This window comes from Castor canadensis, chromosome 11, assembly GCF_047511655.1.
Source record: "Castor canadensis chromosome 11, mCasCan1.hap1v2, whole genome shotgun sequence".
NCBI classification, from domain to species: domain Eukaryota; kingdom Metazoa; phylum Chordata; class Mammalia; order Rodentia; family Castoridae; genus Castor; species Castor canadensis.
The window spans coordinates 102,330,846-102,348,055 of record NC_133396.1 but is presented as its reverse complement, the minus strand read 5'-3'; the positions used below and the strand labels follow the sequence as shown (position 1 = coordinate 102,348,055).

At 35.7% G+C, this 17,210-nt stretch overlaps 2 protein-coding genes across 2 annotated transcripts; one reads left to right on the top strand and one right to left on the bottom strand.

Moving 5' to 3' along the window:
- Positions 1-435: 435 nt before the first annotated feature.
- Positions 436-1,395, top strand: Or6k6 (olfactory receptor family 6 subfamily K member 6). Its single transcript, XM_020181866.2, has one exon. It carries the CDS (start codon positions 436-438, stop codon positions 1,393-1,395), a length of 960 nt encoding a protein of 319 aa, XP_020037455.2.
- Positions 1,396-6,961: 5,566 nt separating this feature from the next.
- Positions 6,962-8,150, bottom strand: LOC109697961 (olfactory receptor 6N1). Its single transcript, XM_020181867.2, has one exon. It carries the CDS (start codon positions 8,148-8,150, stop codon positions 7,209-7,211), a length of 942 nt encoding a protein of 313 aa, XP_020037456.1. The 3' UTR covers positions 6,962-7,208.
- Between the last annotated feature and the right edge of the window lie 9,060 nt (positions 8,151-17,210).

The following is a 17,210-nucleotide window of genomic DNA, read 5'->3' as shown; positions in this document are numbered from 1 at the left end:
CCTTGGGATAATTGTTTCTTATAGTGTTATTCTGTTTCACAAAAAAAAATAACTTTGTAAAGACTAGGAGTAGAGAATATTTAAAAATAAAGTAAAGTTTTAAGGGTAAACACAGAGGACTAGGGAGTGAGGAGAAGAAGACCTCTGAAGTCAACAAAAAGACTGAAACTCCAGAAAATCAAATTTCTTTGTTGCTTTACATTTCCCTCATATTGATTGAAGCAGTTTACGCAAAGGTTATTTAAGAACCAAATTAGAAACATTTCAGATATTTCTGACAAGGGAATAAAGAGTTTGAGAGATCTTTCTAAATGGCTTGCTTAGGATTCCATTTTCAGTTTAATAACTGATGACAGAAAGGAGTGCAGTTATTTTCAATGTGCAATAAACATCCCAATTCCAGAAAATTCATCATTACTTCTTTTCCCTTCACAGATGACACAGTTGATGACCAGTGGGAATCAAACAATGGTAACTGAATTCCTGTTCTCCATGTTCCCTCATCTGCATGAAGGTGGCCTCTTATTCTTTATTCCATTACTTCTTGTCTATGTATTTATCATAACTGGAAACCTAATGATATTTATTGTTGTCCAGTTGGATGTGGCCCTGCACACCCCCATGTATTTCTTCATCAGTGTGCTCTCCTTTCTGGAGATCTGGTACACCACGACCACCATCCCCAAGATGCTCTCCTGCTTAATAAGTGAGAAGAAGACCATCTCACTGGCTGGCTGCCTCATGCAGATGTACTTCTTCCACTCACTAGGTATCACAGAAGGCTGTGTCCTGACATCGATGGCCATTGACAGGTACATAGCTATCTGCCATCCCCTCCGTTATTCCACCATCATGACTCCCATAGTTTGTATCCAGCTGACAGCTGGATCCTGCCTCTGTGGCTTCTTCCTTGTGCTCCCTGAGATCACATGGATTGCTACCCTTCCTTTCTGTGGTTCCAACCAGATCCGCCAGATCTTCTGTGACTTTACACCTGTGCTCAGCTTGGCCTGCACAGATACATCCCTGGTGATCATTGTGGATGTCATCCATGCAGTGGAGATTCTGGCCTCCTTCCTAGTTATCACCCTATCCTACATCCGGATCATTGTGGTAATTCTGGGCATGCCCTCAGCTGAGGGTCAACAGAAGGCCTTTTCTACTTGTGCAGCCCACCTCACTGTGTTTTTGTTGTTTTTTGGCAGTGTGTCTGTCATGTATTTGCGATTCTCAGCCACCTACTCAGTGTTCTGGGATACAACAATTGCTGTCACTTTTGTGATCCTTGCTCCCTTTCTGAACCCCATGATTTACAGCCTGAGAAATAAGGACATGAAAGATGCCATTGGGAGGCTTTTTCACCATCAGAAAAGAGCTGGTGTGTCTGGGAGATAGAACTAGAGCCTGGAGAATTTTTCTTTTCTTGTTCGTAATTATGCTCTTTTTTATTGCCATAGCTACTTGTCAGATTTTTATTAACAGAAATGATGAACTGCTTCCTCCAGGTCATTGCTAACAATGGGATAGTCCTTTTACATCAATGCCCACCAAGCTTCTGACAGCTGAAGTCTCCTTCTCACACTCTTCCAGTTCGGTTCCTGTCCTATAATTCCACATCCTGGTAAGGCCAAAGGGCAGGATAGAAGTGACACGATGGGCAAATATTTCTGAGAGTTGCTGCTTTTCTCTTTGCCCCATTGCCTTTTATCAACAATGCATTTCCATTGTCATTCAGCATCCCACATAAATAAACAATTTCTTGACACAAGAGAGACTTTTCTCAGTTTTAGCATATTTAATCCAGAAACACAACGCAGCATTCATGAACTAATCATGTGCATGGTGTGTTACAGGATTTTAGGGAACAAATAGTTTCATGGGAATTAATAATATGAATAGTCCACTACTTGCTTCTGTTATTTCACATTACTATATAATATTTTCACTTATATGAAACATCTTGAAATTTAAAGTACATGAACAAATTGGTCAGACATGAACATTATTTAAGCATTGAAACTAAAGTTAAAACTAAAGCTCAGAAAAGTTTAATGACTTGCCTATGGCCATTTAGTTCATTAATAACAGAACCAGGACTTGATTTCAGGTCATCTACTACATTCTCAGTTTCGAATAAAGATATATAATTTCATTTAAATAACTTGACTTTCAATAAAACAAATTTTTACAGATTTCTTTTCCCAAAGTTTTATAAAAACTTGGCAGTTCCCAATGAATCCTGGAGTGACTGATTCTTTTCACTGTGGATTTCCCATTCCTTAGGTGAATGTGGAATGAGAAAAGACTGTTAAACCAGGAGTTTCAAGGATTTTTTCTGTTGCTAAGTTGTTGCCATTTAGACTGGTTTCTTTAGTCCTCTGTCATTCAGTTTCCTGTTCTGTAAGTATGAGGTTGGGTTAGGTCAGTGATTCCCTAAACTGATTGCCCATTAGAAATTATGACAGAAAATCTAAAAATGAAACCCAGGCATTTGCATCTCTGAAAATCTCCCAAGAAAAATTCTAGTGATGGGTAAGATTTAAGAATAGCTCAATTAGATGATCAGTTACAGCATTTCTAGTCCCGGGGCTCTTTAAGAGCTAACATTTTTTGATGATACATGAGCCTTATTTATATATTTTCTCATATATCATCACAACCTTATGAAATACATGTTATTGTTTTTATTCAAACATGAAAGACTGAGTTTCAATAACTAGCCCAAGTATACAGAAAAAATTGATAGAAATCCAGAACAAAAAGTCAATTCTGTCTGGTTCCAGACCCAAGTCCTTATTTATCATGATCATGTATCTATTTCACAGAGCTTTCATTCTAATATTCAAACCTAAGAAGAGTTCTGAGAGAGTTTGCTTCTATCGTCTTCAAGATTCTCTTTCTTAAAAAAGTCAGAGTAGCAACTCTGTGTCAGGCGTTCTGTGAGGTACAGAGCATTCACTACTTAGTGGCTATCATATGAGTGGTCCTTCCCTATAGAGACCTTGAAATCTTTTAAGGTTTCTTTGTTTTTAATGGGAAAACAGGAGCTTGAACTCAGGGTTTCAAGCACTCTACCGCTTGAGCCAAAACCTTAGAATGTAATGAAACATTTTTGTTGCTATTAACAAAATGTCATTATCCATCAAATTCATGCCTCTGTCATGAGATGCAATGATCCTCATGGACTGTTTTGAGCTCTGTGACAATTGTATTCCTTAGAAGTCTTTGAAAGCTTGGTCACTGTGTTTTAAACTTCTTTGAACGTGTACCCTTTTCTGTGCTCACTTCTTTCTTAACCCTGAACGTTGATTCTTTTCACAAGGATATCCTCAACCTTCAGGGATTCAACTCAGAAATGATTTTTTTACACACTATTGTCCCCTTGCTCATCATCTCTACAGTCTGTAAGAATGATTCCTCACCCTGATATCTCTGGCACTGATATCAGAACAAATGTCAGCCCTTATTTTAGTACGGCTTAGTACTTCTGTCTTTCCATTTTTCTGCTCATAATATCATTTTCTGTGTTCCATATTTACCATTACAGTAAAGGTCCACAGATGGCAGGAATAAGGTTTTCTCATTCATTTGAATGTCAGAGCACTCAGGCCAGCATTCTGCAGATTATCTATTAATTATCCAAGGTTTGTTCTTGGCTAGTGGACCAACTGATTAACAGATTAAACTAATTGAGAGAACATGTGGATTGATCACTGAAAAAGTAAAGGAAACAGAGGGAAGATAGTCTTTGGTGTTAATGTATGATGTCAATAAATATGTATGGTTCTGTAGGTTGTCTTCATTTTATCATAAAGATTGTCCCCATTATTCTCATCTAGTCATTATACAATTATTTTAGGTCTTACATTTTAGTCTTTAATCCATTTTGGTTGGATTTTTGCATATAGGATCTGAAATCTTCCACATGTGAATGTCCAATTTTCCCAACCTCATTTACTGAAAAGACTGCATTCTTGCCAACTTTATTAAATATCAATTGACTGTAAATATGTGAATTTATCTCCCAGCTCCTTATTTTGCTCTGATGTTCTACATGCTTGCTTTTCTACATGGTTTTCCAAATGGTGTGCTAGTATCATGTAATTTTATTACAGGTTTATAGTGGGTAGTGTGATGCTTTGTTCCTTGTCTTCAAGATTGTTTGTGCTATTCAGAGTCTTTGAGGGTCCATACAAATTTTAGGATTGCTTTACCTGTTTTTGTGAAAAATGCCACTAGACTTTTGATAGGTAGGAATTGAATTGGTAGTATGGACATTTGACAATATTAATTCTTTACATGAACACAGGATATCTTTTCACTGATTTATTTTTATGTGATGTATAATAATTGTACATACTTATGGGATATAGTGTGATATTTTGCCATATATATATAAATGTAAATATCAAATGAGGGTAATTAGCAATTTCCATCACCTCAAACATTTTCCATTTCTTTGTGTTGAAAAGAAACACAAAGAGAATTCAAAATTCTCTTTCTAGTTATTTTGAATATACAATAAATTGTAAGCTATCATAACCCAACTGTGATGGAGAGCACTAGAATTATTTTACAGTATTTTGGTGTGTGTTATCCATGCTCTCTCATACATCTTTCCTACCCTTAATAGCCTTTGGTGATCTCTGTTCTATTCTTTCCTTCTATGAAATCAGCATTTTAGTTTTAACATTTAAGTGAGAATGTGTGGCATTTGTCTGTTTCCTGGTTTATTTCATTTAACATGATGTCCATGTTACTGCAAATGACAGAAATTCATTCTTTATTATAACTGAATAATATTACATTATATGTATACATAATGTATATGTATATATGTGATATTATATATAATTTTCCTATGTCTGTAAAAGATATAGATATAGATATAGATTAGATACAGATATATATGTGAGATTTATATACGTGTGTATATATTTTCTTTATCTACTCATCCATAGGTAGACACCCAGGTTGATTCCATATCTTAGCTACTGAGAATACTACTACAATAAAAATGGGAGTGCAAATATCTTTTTGACAATTGCTTCCTTTCTGGGATTCCTGGATAATATGGTAGTTCTATTTTTAATATTTAGTGAAACCTCCATACTGATTTTCATAATGGCTGTACTAATTTACAATTGACAGTGTGGTCACATGTTTTGAAGTCAAGTATTGTAATGCCTCTAGCTTTGTTCTTTTTGCTCTGTATTTCTTTGACCATTCAGGGACTTTTCAAATGTCACATTCATTTTAGGATAGATTTTTTTCCTATGCCTGTAAAAGATGCTAGTGTTTTGGTAGGGATTGCATTTAACCTGTAGTTTGTTTTGGATGGTTTGGACATTTTAGTGATATTCATACTACCAATTCATTTATGCAGATTATCTTCCCATTTATTTGATTTATCTTTAATTTCTGTCATCAGTGTCTTATAGTTTTCATTGTAGACTCTTGGTTAAATTTATTCCTAAGTGTCTTTTTAAATGGTATGGCTACTGTAAATGGGAATACTTGATTTGTTTTTAGGATAATTTGTTTTGAGTATATAGAAATGGTTGATATTTTTCTGGATTAAGAATTTATACCTTTGTTTTTGTCTTCTTTATTGTACAAAATAATGATTTTCTCCCCTAGACCTTTTAAAGGCTAAAATAGCTTGGGAGGCTGCTGACTTTGTTTTCTTCTTCAGAGTCCCTGTCTGTGACTTATTACATAGTTTTGGTAACTTTCTGGGTAAAAATTTACAATTACATTTAGTCATAAATGGCTAACTGTAATTCATCCTTCAGTTTTCAGACTAAGTATAACATCTTCAAAAAGGATATGCATATTTATCTTATTACTAATTATAATTTATTATAGCTAATTATAAATAAATTTTGATTTTAATGTCTATAGCTCAATTCTTTTAAAATACCCTAGGGGGAGGATGTAAAGTGTTTGTTTTATTCATAATATTACTTAGGGTTTATGCTTCTCACATATAATACAGCCAAATAAATTTGTATTGAATTGGAAGGAAGGAAGGATGGATTGATGGATATCTTTAAGATTGGAAAAATAAAACCATTTGGGAATCATATTAGAAGTTCTGTAGAATTGAAGGCTTTCTTATAGTCATGGCTTGGTTTTCTACTCACAAAAATATCCAGATGCATAAACAATCCTAAATACTAGCTGATAGTGAAAACTTCAGATAGCTTATATACTAAGTTTTAAGATTATTTTTCACATATTACAGAAAATAATTAGCTTAAAATAAAGAAGTGGTCCAATATAAAAAGTAAGACTGTTTCCTACTAATGCCTTAGCTCCTGCATTTTCATACTTTTAAGGTGTATGGGTATTAGGACCACGAAGATGATACAGACAACTCTCCAGGACAGATGTGACAAACTATACCCTCTGATAAGGATTTATCCTATCCTTTGGGGAAATGTACCTGGGAAGTATTTTTGTTTACTATGTATTACTAGATATTGTTCCAAGACTCAGAGTAAAAATGAGAGGTATGTATCAAATAAAATCAATTTTTAAAAGTCAAACTATTTTATACTAATAGCTAAATGTCAGACATTATGTACCAAGGTTCACAGATATTATCACTAATTGTGAAAAGAATCTTGCAAAAAATATTTTTGTGAAATTAAGACTCAGATGCTGGTTTACCTTCTAAATATCAAGTAATTTATGTGACTAAATGAACTAGAATTTAAACTCAGAAAGATGTAATTTAAAAAAACATCCTTTTCCATACTGATGCTTTCCATGTGACATGATTAAGTGGTACATGGAAAATCATTTGCTTTTTGTACTAGATTTTATTTAACAAATATTACTGTCCAGGACACAACCAAATGATTCTGAGTAAAGTCAATAAATTTGAATGTATATATACATATACATACATTACAAGTAAGATACAAATTTGACAAAAATTCTAAACTTGATGCACAAACAGAAAATCAGTATATTAAATCATGTTGACACAAAGTGTGCTTTTTCCAGTGTCTGGTGTTAAGTTGATTGTAGCGCCAGCAGAGAGTATAATGCTGACAAACTAAAAGCCAGGCAACAATTTCCCTAGCTCCATTATCCCATCCAGAAAAAGTGTGGAATGTTTGGTTTCTCATCTGTGACTAGTAAAGTCCCAATAGTCCTCACATCCTCTGCACCAGCCTTGTCCTACTCCCTCCTCCCATTTACAGCTGAAGGATCCCTGTTCTCTTCAGCTGCCTCCTCATGGCCTCCTTGATCTCCTTGTTACGCAAACTGTAGATAAAAGGGTTGAGGAAGGGGGTGATCACTGAGTAGACCACTGCCAGGGCCCGGTCACAGTCAAGCGAATAGCTCTTCTTCAGTCGTACATACATGAAGAGAATGCTCCCATAGAAAACAAGTACCACAGTAAGGTGGGAGGCACACGTGGAGAAGGCCTTCTTCTTACCTGCAGCTGAGGGAATACTGAGCACTGTGCGGATTATCTGCACATAGGAGCTGAGGATCAGCAAGAAGGTGGCCAAGATCTTGCAGGAATTTATAACAAAATCCACCAGGACATTGACAGAGGTATCAGTACAAGCCAAGCTCAGTACAGGAGGGAAATCACAAAAGATGTGGTGAATATGATTGGGGCCACAGAAAGGGAGGCGGGACACCAAGGAAATTTCAGGCACTGGTCCAGCCAACCCTCCTACCCAACAGCCAATAGCAATCTTAGTACAACGTGTTGTGGTCATGAGGGTGGAATAGTGGAGGGGTCTGCAGATGGCTAAGTACCTATCATAGGCCATAGCTGTCAGGAGATAGCACTCAGTAGCTCCAAGAGAGTGAAAAAAATAGATCTGCAGGAGGCATCCAGAGAATGAAATGGTCTTCTTCTTACTGAGCAAGTTTACTAGCATCTTGGGGATGGTAGCAGCTGTGTAACCCAGCTCTAAGAAGGAGAGAATGCTAACAAACTGGTACATGGGTGTCCGGAGCCGGGAGTCCAGGTGGGCCACTAAGAATATCAGCAGGTTTCCCAGTATAGTAGTGAGGTAAATGACAAGTAACAAGAAAAAGAGGTAAGTCTGGACACCTTGGAGATGAGGGAAGCCCAAGATGATGAATTCTGTTACCTGGCTCCAGTTTCCAGTGCCCATCGTTCACCATTCATGTCCCTATAAGGTGAAGTAAGGATAAGGAAGAAAACTGAGCCATTGAAGTATCTGGACAGACACCCTCAAAGTACTTCTCTTTGCCATCTCTCAAGTAAAGCCCTCCCAGTAAATGCTTTGGGAGGTGGGAATTTCAATTCCATCCTCCAAACACACATGAGTGCACACACACACACACACACACACACACACACACACACCCCTCTACAAAGCCTCTTTCAGAGTATCCACCCTTACCAGTAGATTTAAAGAACCTCTTCTGAGTAACACAGCACATTGCTAGCATCATATTCCATCATATAATCCAATTGTCTTGCTTAACGAAATCTAAATATGGTTAGAAATTTCAGTATTTCTTTTCTGAGGTATAAGTTACTGCTTATTCATATTCCTTGTCTTAAAGTATCAACCATCACTTAGATGATAAAATATTGATAATGTACCCAACCAAGGATATGCAATTTGAATTACATTTTCTGATTTGAAGTATCAACTTATTTTCTTCATCAACTTTCTGGCTACTGAAGAATCAGTTCTCTTACCTCCTGCTACTTCATATTTTCATATGAAAACCCTTATCTACCAATGTTTTTCAGAAGCATGTAAGTTAGAGTTTTAGACTTCTTTTGGACACTGGTGAAAATCTCAGTTGAGAATAAGGGAATATTGAGTAGATGAAAGGGGCACAGAAAGATAGGAGGCAAATTTCTCTTTACTTCTACTTCAATCTGGCCTCCCACTCAGTCTTCCCTACACCTTTCCCTCTCTAACAACCTCACATGTGCTTTTCTGATTTGTTTGTTTTACAGACTACAAATATTTATACTCTATTGTGTTGAGGTCAATGTAACAGAAATATATTAAGTATTTCCTAGACATTATACTTAGAACTTAGATTAAACAAACTAAGTGGCCTGAAGAGATAAATAAAATATGCCACCTGGTGCTAAGAAACTACTTATGTTATTTTTTATTTTTAGTGGACACTTAAACTGTGTGCACTGATTATGTACAATATGATATTATTAAGTGTTATGCACTGTGGAATGACTAGATCTGCCTTATTACACATGCATTACATCATATGGTTATGATTTTTGTGGTGAGCCCTCTGAACATCTGCTCCTTTAGCATTTTTAAAGAATACAATGTATTGTTAACTATGGTTACCATGCTGCACAAAGAAGCTAATTTTCTAATGAGAAAATAAATAATTTTTGGGTAGCACTTTACCAGAACATTCCACCAATATAGAAATAAGCTATTACTTGTTAAATAAATAAAAAACAAGTTCCCAAATTGCTTCTTTTAACTCACTTTTTTCTCACCATCACTGCTCCATTTCTTCTTTTATCCTTCTCATTCATTTCTTTCAGTTTCTTCTTTAACCCATTCTAATTTGATTTTCACCATCACACTCCATCCAAGCATCCTTTCTCATAGATACCAATTATTTAAAATTTGCTAAATCTAGTGATCTTGCTGACTTGGGCTACCAGTAGTTCTTGTCAAGGCTGATCCATCCCAACTCTTGACATACTACCTTCACTTGCTTCTCAGGGCAGTGTACCTTACTGTGCACTTCTCATTCTCCTTTCTCTTGGCCTTTTTTAATGTCACAGTTCCTAGAGGTCAGTGTTAGGTTTTCCTCCTTTGTTCTTATCCTTCAATGCCATGGTTTTAAATATCATATATGCAATGCAGACTTCTGCATCAATTTTTCAGTCAACATTTCTTTCTCCTACTCCAGATTCATACATTTGACTACCTACTCACACTTCAACTGGAGAAATTAATAACCATCTTCAACTGAACTCTTGTATATGTGACTCAGAGCCTTCACCATCCCAAATGATGGCAAATTCAGTATTTCAGCTGACAGGCCCAAATTCTCCCAGTCATTTTTCTGTCTTTCTCTCATACACCTAGGATCTGATGATTTTTTACCATGTCAGATTCAGTAGTGACTCATCTCTCACTTTTGTTTCCATAATGGACTCCAAACAAATCTCCCTTATCTGCATTTGTCTACCTGTGAGTAATCTTGACATAGCAACCACAATGATCTTTTTAAATTTTAAAGTAGGTCCTTCTTCTTGTTGCTCAAATCTGTTCAGAGATATAGCATTTTACAGTCTTTGCTATAACTGTTTCCCCCTTTTTTAATTCTTTCTCACCAAATATTCACTTGGATAGCTCCTTCTTTATTCCAACTTTTGCTTAAATCTAATTATCTCACTGGTCTTACCTGGGTTACTCTATGCTATGCTATAGTCTGTCTCCATTCCAGCATCTACATCCTGGACTGACATCACCCTTCCCTATTCACTTTTAACTTTTATAGAACTCATAATCTTCTAGCATATAAAATATATTTATTATTCTTATTTATTATTTCTCTCCTCTGTGAGAAAAAATTCTGTGAGAGCAGAGAATCTTTTCTTCTTTGTCCACTGGTATATCTTAAGTACCTAAAGCCATATCCAAACCATAATAATAACAGTAAATATTTGTGTAATGCATATGCAAATTAAGTAAGATAAATGCTAATTTTCTTAGTTAGTAGGGGCTGGAAGAACAGCAAATGAGTCACAGACTAGATATGGAGATTAGGAAGAACTCTTACAAGATATAAATTTTATTTGAAATAATGTGTCAGAATTCATCAGATGGAAAAATGAAAGAAAAGTATTTGAAGCCTAGGGGAGTACTGTATAAAGGAAAATATATGTTATGGGACATACACAATATTCTCTTTCTGCCTTCCAGGCTTATCACTTTATACTCTGGATCCTTGAATCTCACCTGAGCTAACTTCACCTATACTGCTTTTCCCTGGAATACATTTTCTTCAGACAACATGTCCACTGACTCCCATCACCAGTATTTTATGCAAAAGTCTTTCTCAGCCTGAAATTATTTAGAGGAACTATTTTTTTTTTATCTGATAGAATTTCATCATGTATCCCAGGCTGGCCTCAAACTTGCAATTCTCCTGGCTTAACCTCATGCCTGGCCTAGTCAGAATTCTTATATAGGTCCTATTCCCTCAGCAGAACAATATGTATATCCAAGCCTTCCTTTTTCCTTAGTTTTCCTCACTTTGAATCTATGCTTATCCAGAGCCCAATTCTGTCCTCTAGCGCCTTCAAATCTTGTATGCATTCCTGATTTCTGTATTGGATTATTCTCAAATTTTTATCTACATCAAACCGTTTTTCTAGGGTTTTATTACTGTTCATTTTCTTCTAACTATAAATACAAAGCACATTTATGGAGCTTCTCCTCTCCATTCTCTCTAATTTCATTCATGCCTGACTCTTCTAGAACGCTCAATTAAAATTTCAGAACCACATGGGGGTTGCCCACAAGGTTGATTATTGGAAGCCAATATCTTGCCCTTTCCTTTCTCAAAAAATAAGGTTTATACATGATTCATTCACAGGCTAAGCATTGTGTCATCCTTCAATATCCCAGGTTATTCACTCCCTGAATACCCTGCCTGGGAAATCATGAGTCATCAAAAGGAGATTGAGTACTATTTCCCACTAAAAACTAGCACTCCCACATTAACTTACCTCCCAAGTTCATAATTCTCATGACTCACTCCTTCTTTCCTTCACATCTAATTCATGGCCAAAAAAAGAAAAAAACTTCAACCTTTCCCCTTACTTTATTTTTTAAATTCTTATTTTCTTTCACCATTTCTAACTACCATGATGCTTTCTAGCGCCAACAACCACTGAGTCTATTTTGGAATAAGCTTTAGGATATATCACTTCCCAGTAACCCCATAATTTTGAATTTCATCAAAACAATAGAACTTTTTAAATGTATTATATAAAGCCATCGGTACATAAAAATAAGGGCTTTTAAGAGTACAAAAAAAGAAAGGAACACAGCATTAATCATCTACATCAGACGTCACATTGCCTTATGTTTCTAATTTTGATTCAGACCAGCAAATCTCTTATCTTCTTACCCATGGAGGAATCCATGCCAGAGCACCACCACCAATAGCACGAAACCACTTCCAGAACTGAGAATGCCAGAAGCTTCCTGCTCCAAGATTACTGAAATGCTTCAGTTTGATAAAAACTCTTCCTTACTTTGACCTGAAATCTGACTCTCACTCACTATTTTTAACTTTGCTCAGTGGAACCAATATATTTCTCTAGTTCAGAGGCATGTTTTTAAGCATTTTTTATTATCAACATAGAACTTTCACTGTGTGCCAAATGGGCCCCTGTATTAAAAGTTTTGACTCCTGTTTGTAATGTTCTTTCACTAGAAGTATACTTTATCCTAAGTCAACCTGAAGACACTTGAATCACTTTTAGTTCAAGAGTCCCTCTTTCTTTCCCTGGCTATCCAAGGTGAACACTCATCTTTGTCACTTTTAACATCCAATAGTATTTCCTTAGTGTCCCTCTAGTCATATATTGCCATGAACTGCAATTATTTTTATTCACATGTCTTTTCATCCCAAAGCAATTATCGCTGAGTTAATCACATCTGTGGTGGCTGATGAAAAAGATGGTGATGATTAAGATGACTTGTCTAGCTCCTCCCTTCATCTCTTACTCTTCTTCCTTGATCTGTACTGCAGCCAGTGCTCTTATAAAACCTAGCACATGTATAAATTAGCATTTATACTGATACTCTCACTTTTAGAATTAATCCCTTGTTTTCTATTCTGTAGTTGCCACAGTTGCAAGAGCCATAGTCTACATTTATTTAAGCGTAAGACCAAACAGCTAAAATTGAAGAGATCGTCTTAGTCAATGTCTTCATTTTGCAAAAGAGAAAACTGGCATCTGGAAAGAGGAGATGCCTGTGCAAGGTCACATAATTGATTAAACGTATAGCCAATTTGCTAATTCTGAGGTCAGACTCTTTATCGTATTATTTAAAAGAGTATCTATATTTCTGTGTTCTGAATGATAAGCTCCATGGATCCTAATTATTCCTTAATTCCCCCTATTTCTGAATGCTATAAGTCCCTTTTTAAGGCTCAGGCTAGAAAGAAACATGCTTTTTAACAAATGCCTGTCTAACAAAATCTTTATCCACAGCTTGATAGTGAAGAAGACTCCGCGAGGGCTGGACCCTGGAACTCCATTCACTACTTAGAGTTGGGAAGTGGATAAGAACTCCCTAATCACTTTCTACTTCTTTTTCTCAGTATTACAGGAGGTAAAATTTAGTACTTTGGTGAAATCTATAGGAATAAGTGAAACCCTAAAATGTTCCTCTCTCATGACCTATGTTCTTGATTGGGCAAAAGTCCCTGGGCCACTAGCACAGACCTCCTGGGGATGCTGAAGTGCTCCCTCAGGAAGGGAACTGGCATCCAGGAAGTCCATTAGCCAGTAGTCCTTCATCAACAACAACTACCAGTACAAGTGAAACAGAAAATCTCTCATGGCAATGGTTTCCTTCAGTAAAAAATAATAACTGCTATGAAAACCCTAAGATCAAATGTGTTCTGTTTTTATGACTTGGAAGGAAATATTTATCTCCCATTTATGACAGGACCTTCCTAAAATGTCAGCTTTCTTGGATCCTGAGATGGTAATGACAGGCACAGACTAAGAAAATAGATACCATCAAGGCAGACTCCTAATCTTGTCTGTTGGTCTTATCTACAGCAGTTTTATCTTCACTTACCCACCAGAATTTCTTCTTTACTCTAGTGTTATATTGCCCTGAAAAAAAGACCTACCTCAGAAACTTGAATTTCAATCAAGCTGCTCTTTTTTCATATGACTTTAGCTACTTCATTGAACATTTAATTTCAAAATTACCCCAAGTGTATTTTACATGTTCTTACTATAAAGAAGTATGTGTGGTGATTATTCTACTATGTCCATGAGTCCCAAAACAGCATATTGTACCCCAGAAATATGTACAATTATTATTAGTCAAATATATTTATAAAGAGAGGTACTTCTTTCCTTACATGAAAGTAATAATCAGATGTGATAATGAATGTGACAGATGAACTTACAAACTATAAAAAGCTGTAGACAATTTAAATAATTTTTCATTTCCCAGTCTCACTCACACCTTCAAGGATTTTAATGCAAGTTTTTCCTTCTCTACTTCCTGATATCTTCCTGAAGTTGCTTTTTATAAAATCAAGTTACAAAGATTATTTGATTTTTTGTTTGCAGTAGGCAGATTTTAATAATTTAATTTTTTAATAAAACTATTGTAAAGTGCCTCAATTATTATGGATCTATGTAACTGACAACTTTATTTACTTAATTACACAGGTTTATTCAGGTTTTCTCAATCCCTATAAATTGATTAGTAACTAAATAACAACTATCTTTTTAATTATAACATACCCTTATGCTAGTTTTAAGATCTACTTTAAACATAAACATATAGGTTAAAATTTAAGGGATGGAGAAAACATACCGTGCGTATGCTAATAAAAAGTTGTAGATGCTAAATTCATGTAAAACAAAGTAGACTTCAGCCAGGTGCTAGTGGCTCAAGCCTGTAATCCTAGCTACTCAGGAGGCAGAGATAAGGAGGATCATGGTTCAAAGGCAGTCAGGCAAATAGTTTGTGAGACTCTATCTTGAAAACAAAACCTTCACAAAAAAGGGGTGGTGGAGTGGCTCAAGTTGTAGGCTGTGAGTTCAAACCCCAGTACTGGAAAGAAAGGCAGAAAAAAAAACCAAAGTAGACCTCAGAAAAAAGGAATATTATGTGAAATTATTTTTTTAAATAGCATTATGTAAAGAAGAAGGGGCCAAATCACCAACTAACAACAGAGCCTAGAAATTCATAAAGTAAAAGCTAATCACATTCAAAAGAAAAACAGGCAAAATCTTAATTACATTTGGGGACTTTTATACTCCTTGTTCAGCAATCAATAAAAGTAGAAGAAAACTGAATAGAGATACGAAGATGTAAACAATGCCATCAACCCATTTGACCTACTTGACTTTCGCATATTACTCCACTCAGTCACATTAGAATACACACTTTTTTTCAGTGTGCATGAGACACCCACAAAAATATGCTGCATTTTCAACCTTAACACAAGCATTAAGGTGTTAAAAAGAATTTAAATCTAATAAATCTGTTTTTGGGTTATAATAAAATTAAACTATAAATTAGAAAGAAATTGACATTTAGAGTGCCCACAAATATTTGAAAAAAACACACTTCTAAATAATTTGCAGGCCAAAGAAGAAATCATATGAAAGATTAAAAAATATTTTGAATAGAATTAAAGTAAAAATATACAATTTTTAAAGACAAATGAAGGAAACAGTCTTCAAAGGAAGAGGTAGAAATGACCAATAAATATGTGAAGGAATGCTAAACATCCATGGCCATAAAAGAAATGCAAATCAAAACTACATTAATATTTCATCATCCACTAATCAGAATGGCTATCATTAAGAACACAAAAAGCAACAAATGTTGGCAAGAATATGGAGTGGAAGAGTGGGAGAAAATATTTGCCGACTATACATCAGACAAAGGACTGATAACCAGAATATATAGGGAACTTAAAAAAATAAATTCTCCCAAAACTAATGAACCAATAAAGAAATGGGCAAGTGAACTAAACAGAATTTTCTCAAAAGAAGAAATTCAAATGGCCAAAAAACACATGAAAAAATGCTCACCATCTTTAGCAATAAAGGAAATGCAAATTAAAACCACACTAAGATTCCACCTCACCCCTGTTAGAATAGCCATCATTAGCAACACCACCAACAACAGGTGTTGGCGAGGATGCGGGGAAAAAGGAACCCTCTTACACTGTTGGTGGGAATGTAAACTAGTACAACCACTCTGGAAAAAAGTTTGGAGGCTACTTAAAAAGCTAGACATTGATCTACCATTTGATCCAGCAATATCACTCTTGGGGATATACCCAAAAGACTGTGACACAGGTTACTCCAGAGGCACCTGCACACCCATGTTTATTGTGGCACTATTCACAATAGCCAAGTTATGGAAACAGCCAAGATGCCCCACCACTTACAAATGGATTAAGAAAGTGTGGTATCTATACACAATGGAATTTTATGCAGCCATGAAGAAGAACGAAATGTTATCATTTGCTGGTAAATGGATGGAATTGGAGAACATCATTCTGAGTGAGGTTAGCCTGGCCCAAAAGACCAAAAATCGTATGTTCTCCCTTATATGTGGACATTAGATCAAGGGCAAACACAACAAGGGAATTGGACTTTGAGCACAAGATAAAAGCGAGAGCACACAAGGGAGGGGTGAGGATAGGTAAGACACCTAAAAAATTAGTTAGCATTTGTTGCCCTTAACGCAGAGAAACTAAAGCAGATACCTTAAAAGCAACTGAGGCCAATAGGAAAAGGGACCAGGAACTAGAGAAAAGGTGAGATCAAAAAGAATTAACCTAGAAGGTAACACACAAGTACAGGAAATTAATGTGAGTCAACTCCCTGTATAGCTATCCTTATCTCAACCAGCAAAAACCCTCGATCCTTCCTATTATTGCTTATATTTTCTCTACAACAAAATTAGAAATAAGGGCAAAATAGTTTCTGCTGGGTATTGAGGGGGTTGGGGGGAGAGGGAGGAGGTGGAGTGGGTGGTAAGGGAGGGGGTGGAGGCAGGGGGGAGAAATGACCCAAGCCTTGTATGCACACATGAATAATAAAAATAAAATAAATAAAAAAATAAAAACTCCAAAAAAAAAAAAAAAAAAGAATATGGAGTGGAAAAGAATCCTCAAACACTTTTGGTGAAAAGCAATATTCCTTAAAAAACTAAAAATGGAACTACCCTATGAATCAGTGATATACAGGGCAAATACTCAAAAGAATGTAAGTCAAAATACAATAAAGACATTTGAACACTCATGTTTATTGCAGTATTATTCACAATGACCAAGCTCTGGAAACAGCCCAGATACTGAACAACTGATGAATGGATTAAGAAAATGTGGAATATACACAACAGAATATTATTTAGGCCATAAAGAAGAATGAAGTTATGTAATTTGCAGGTAAATGTATAGAACTGGAAATC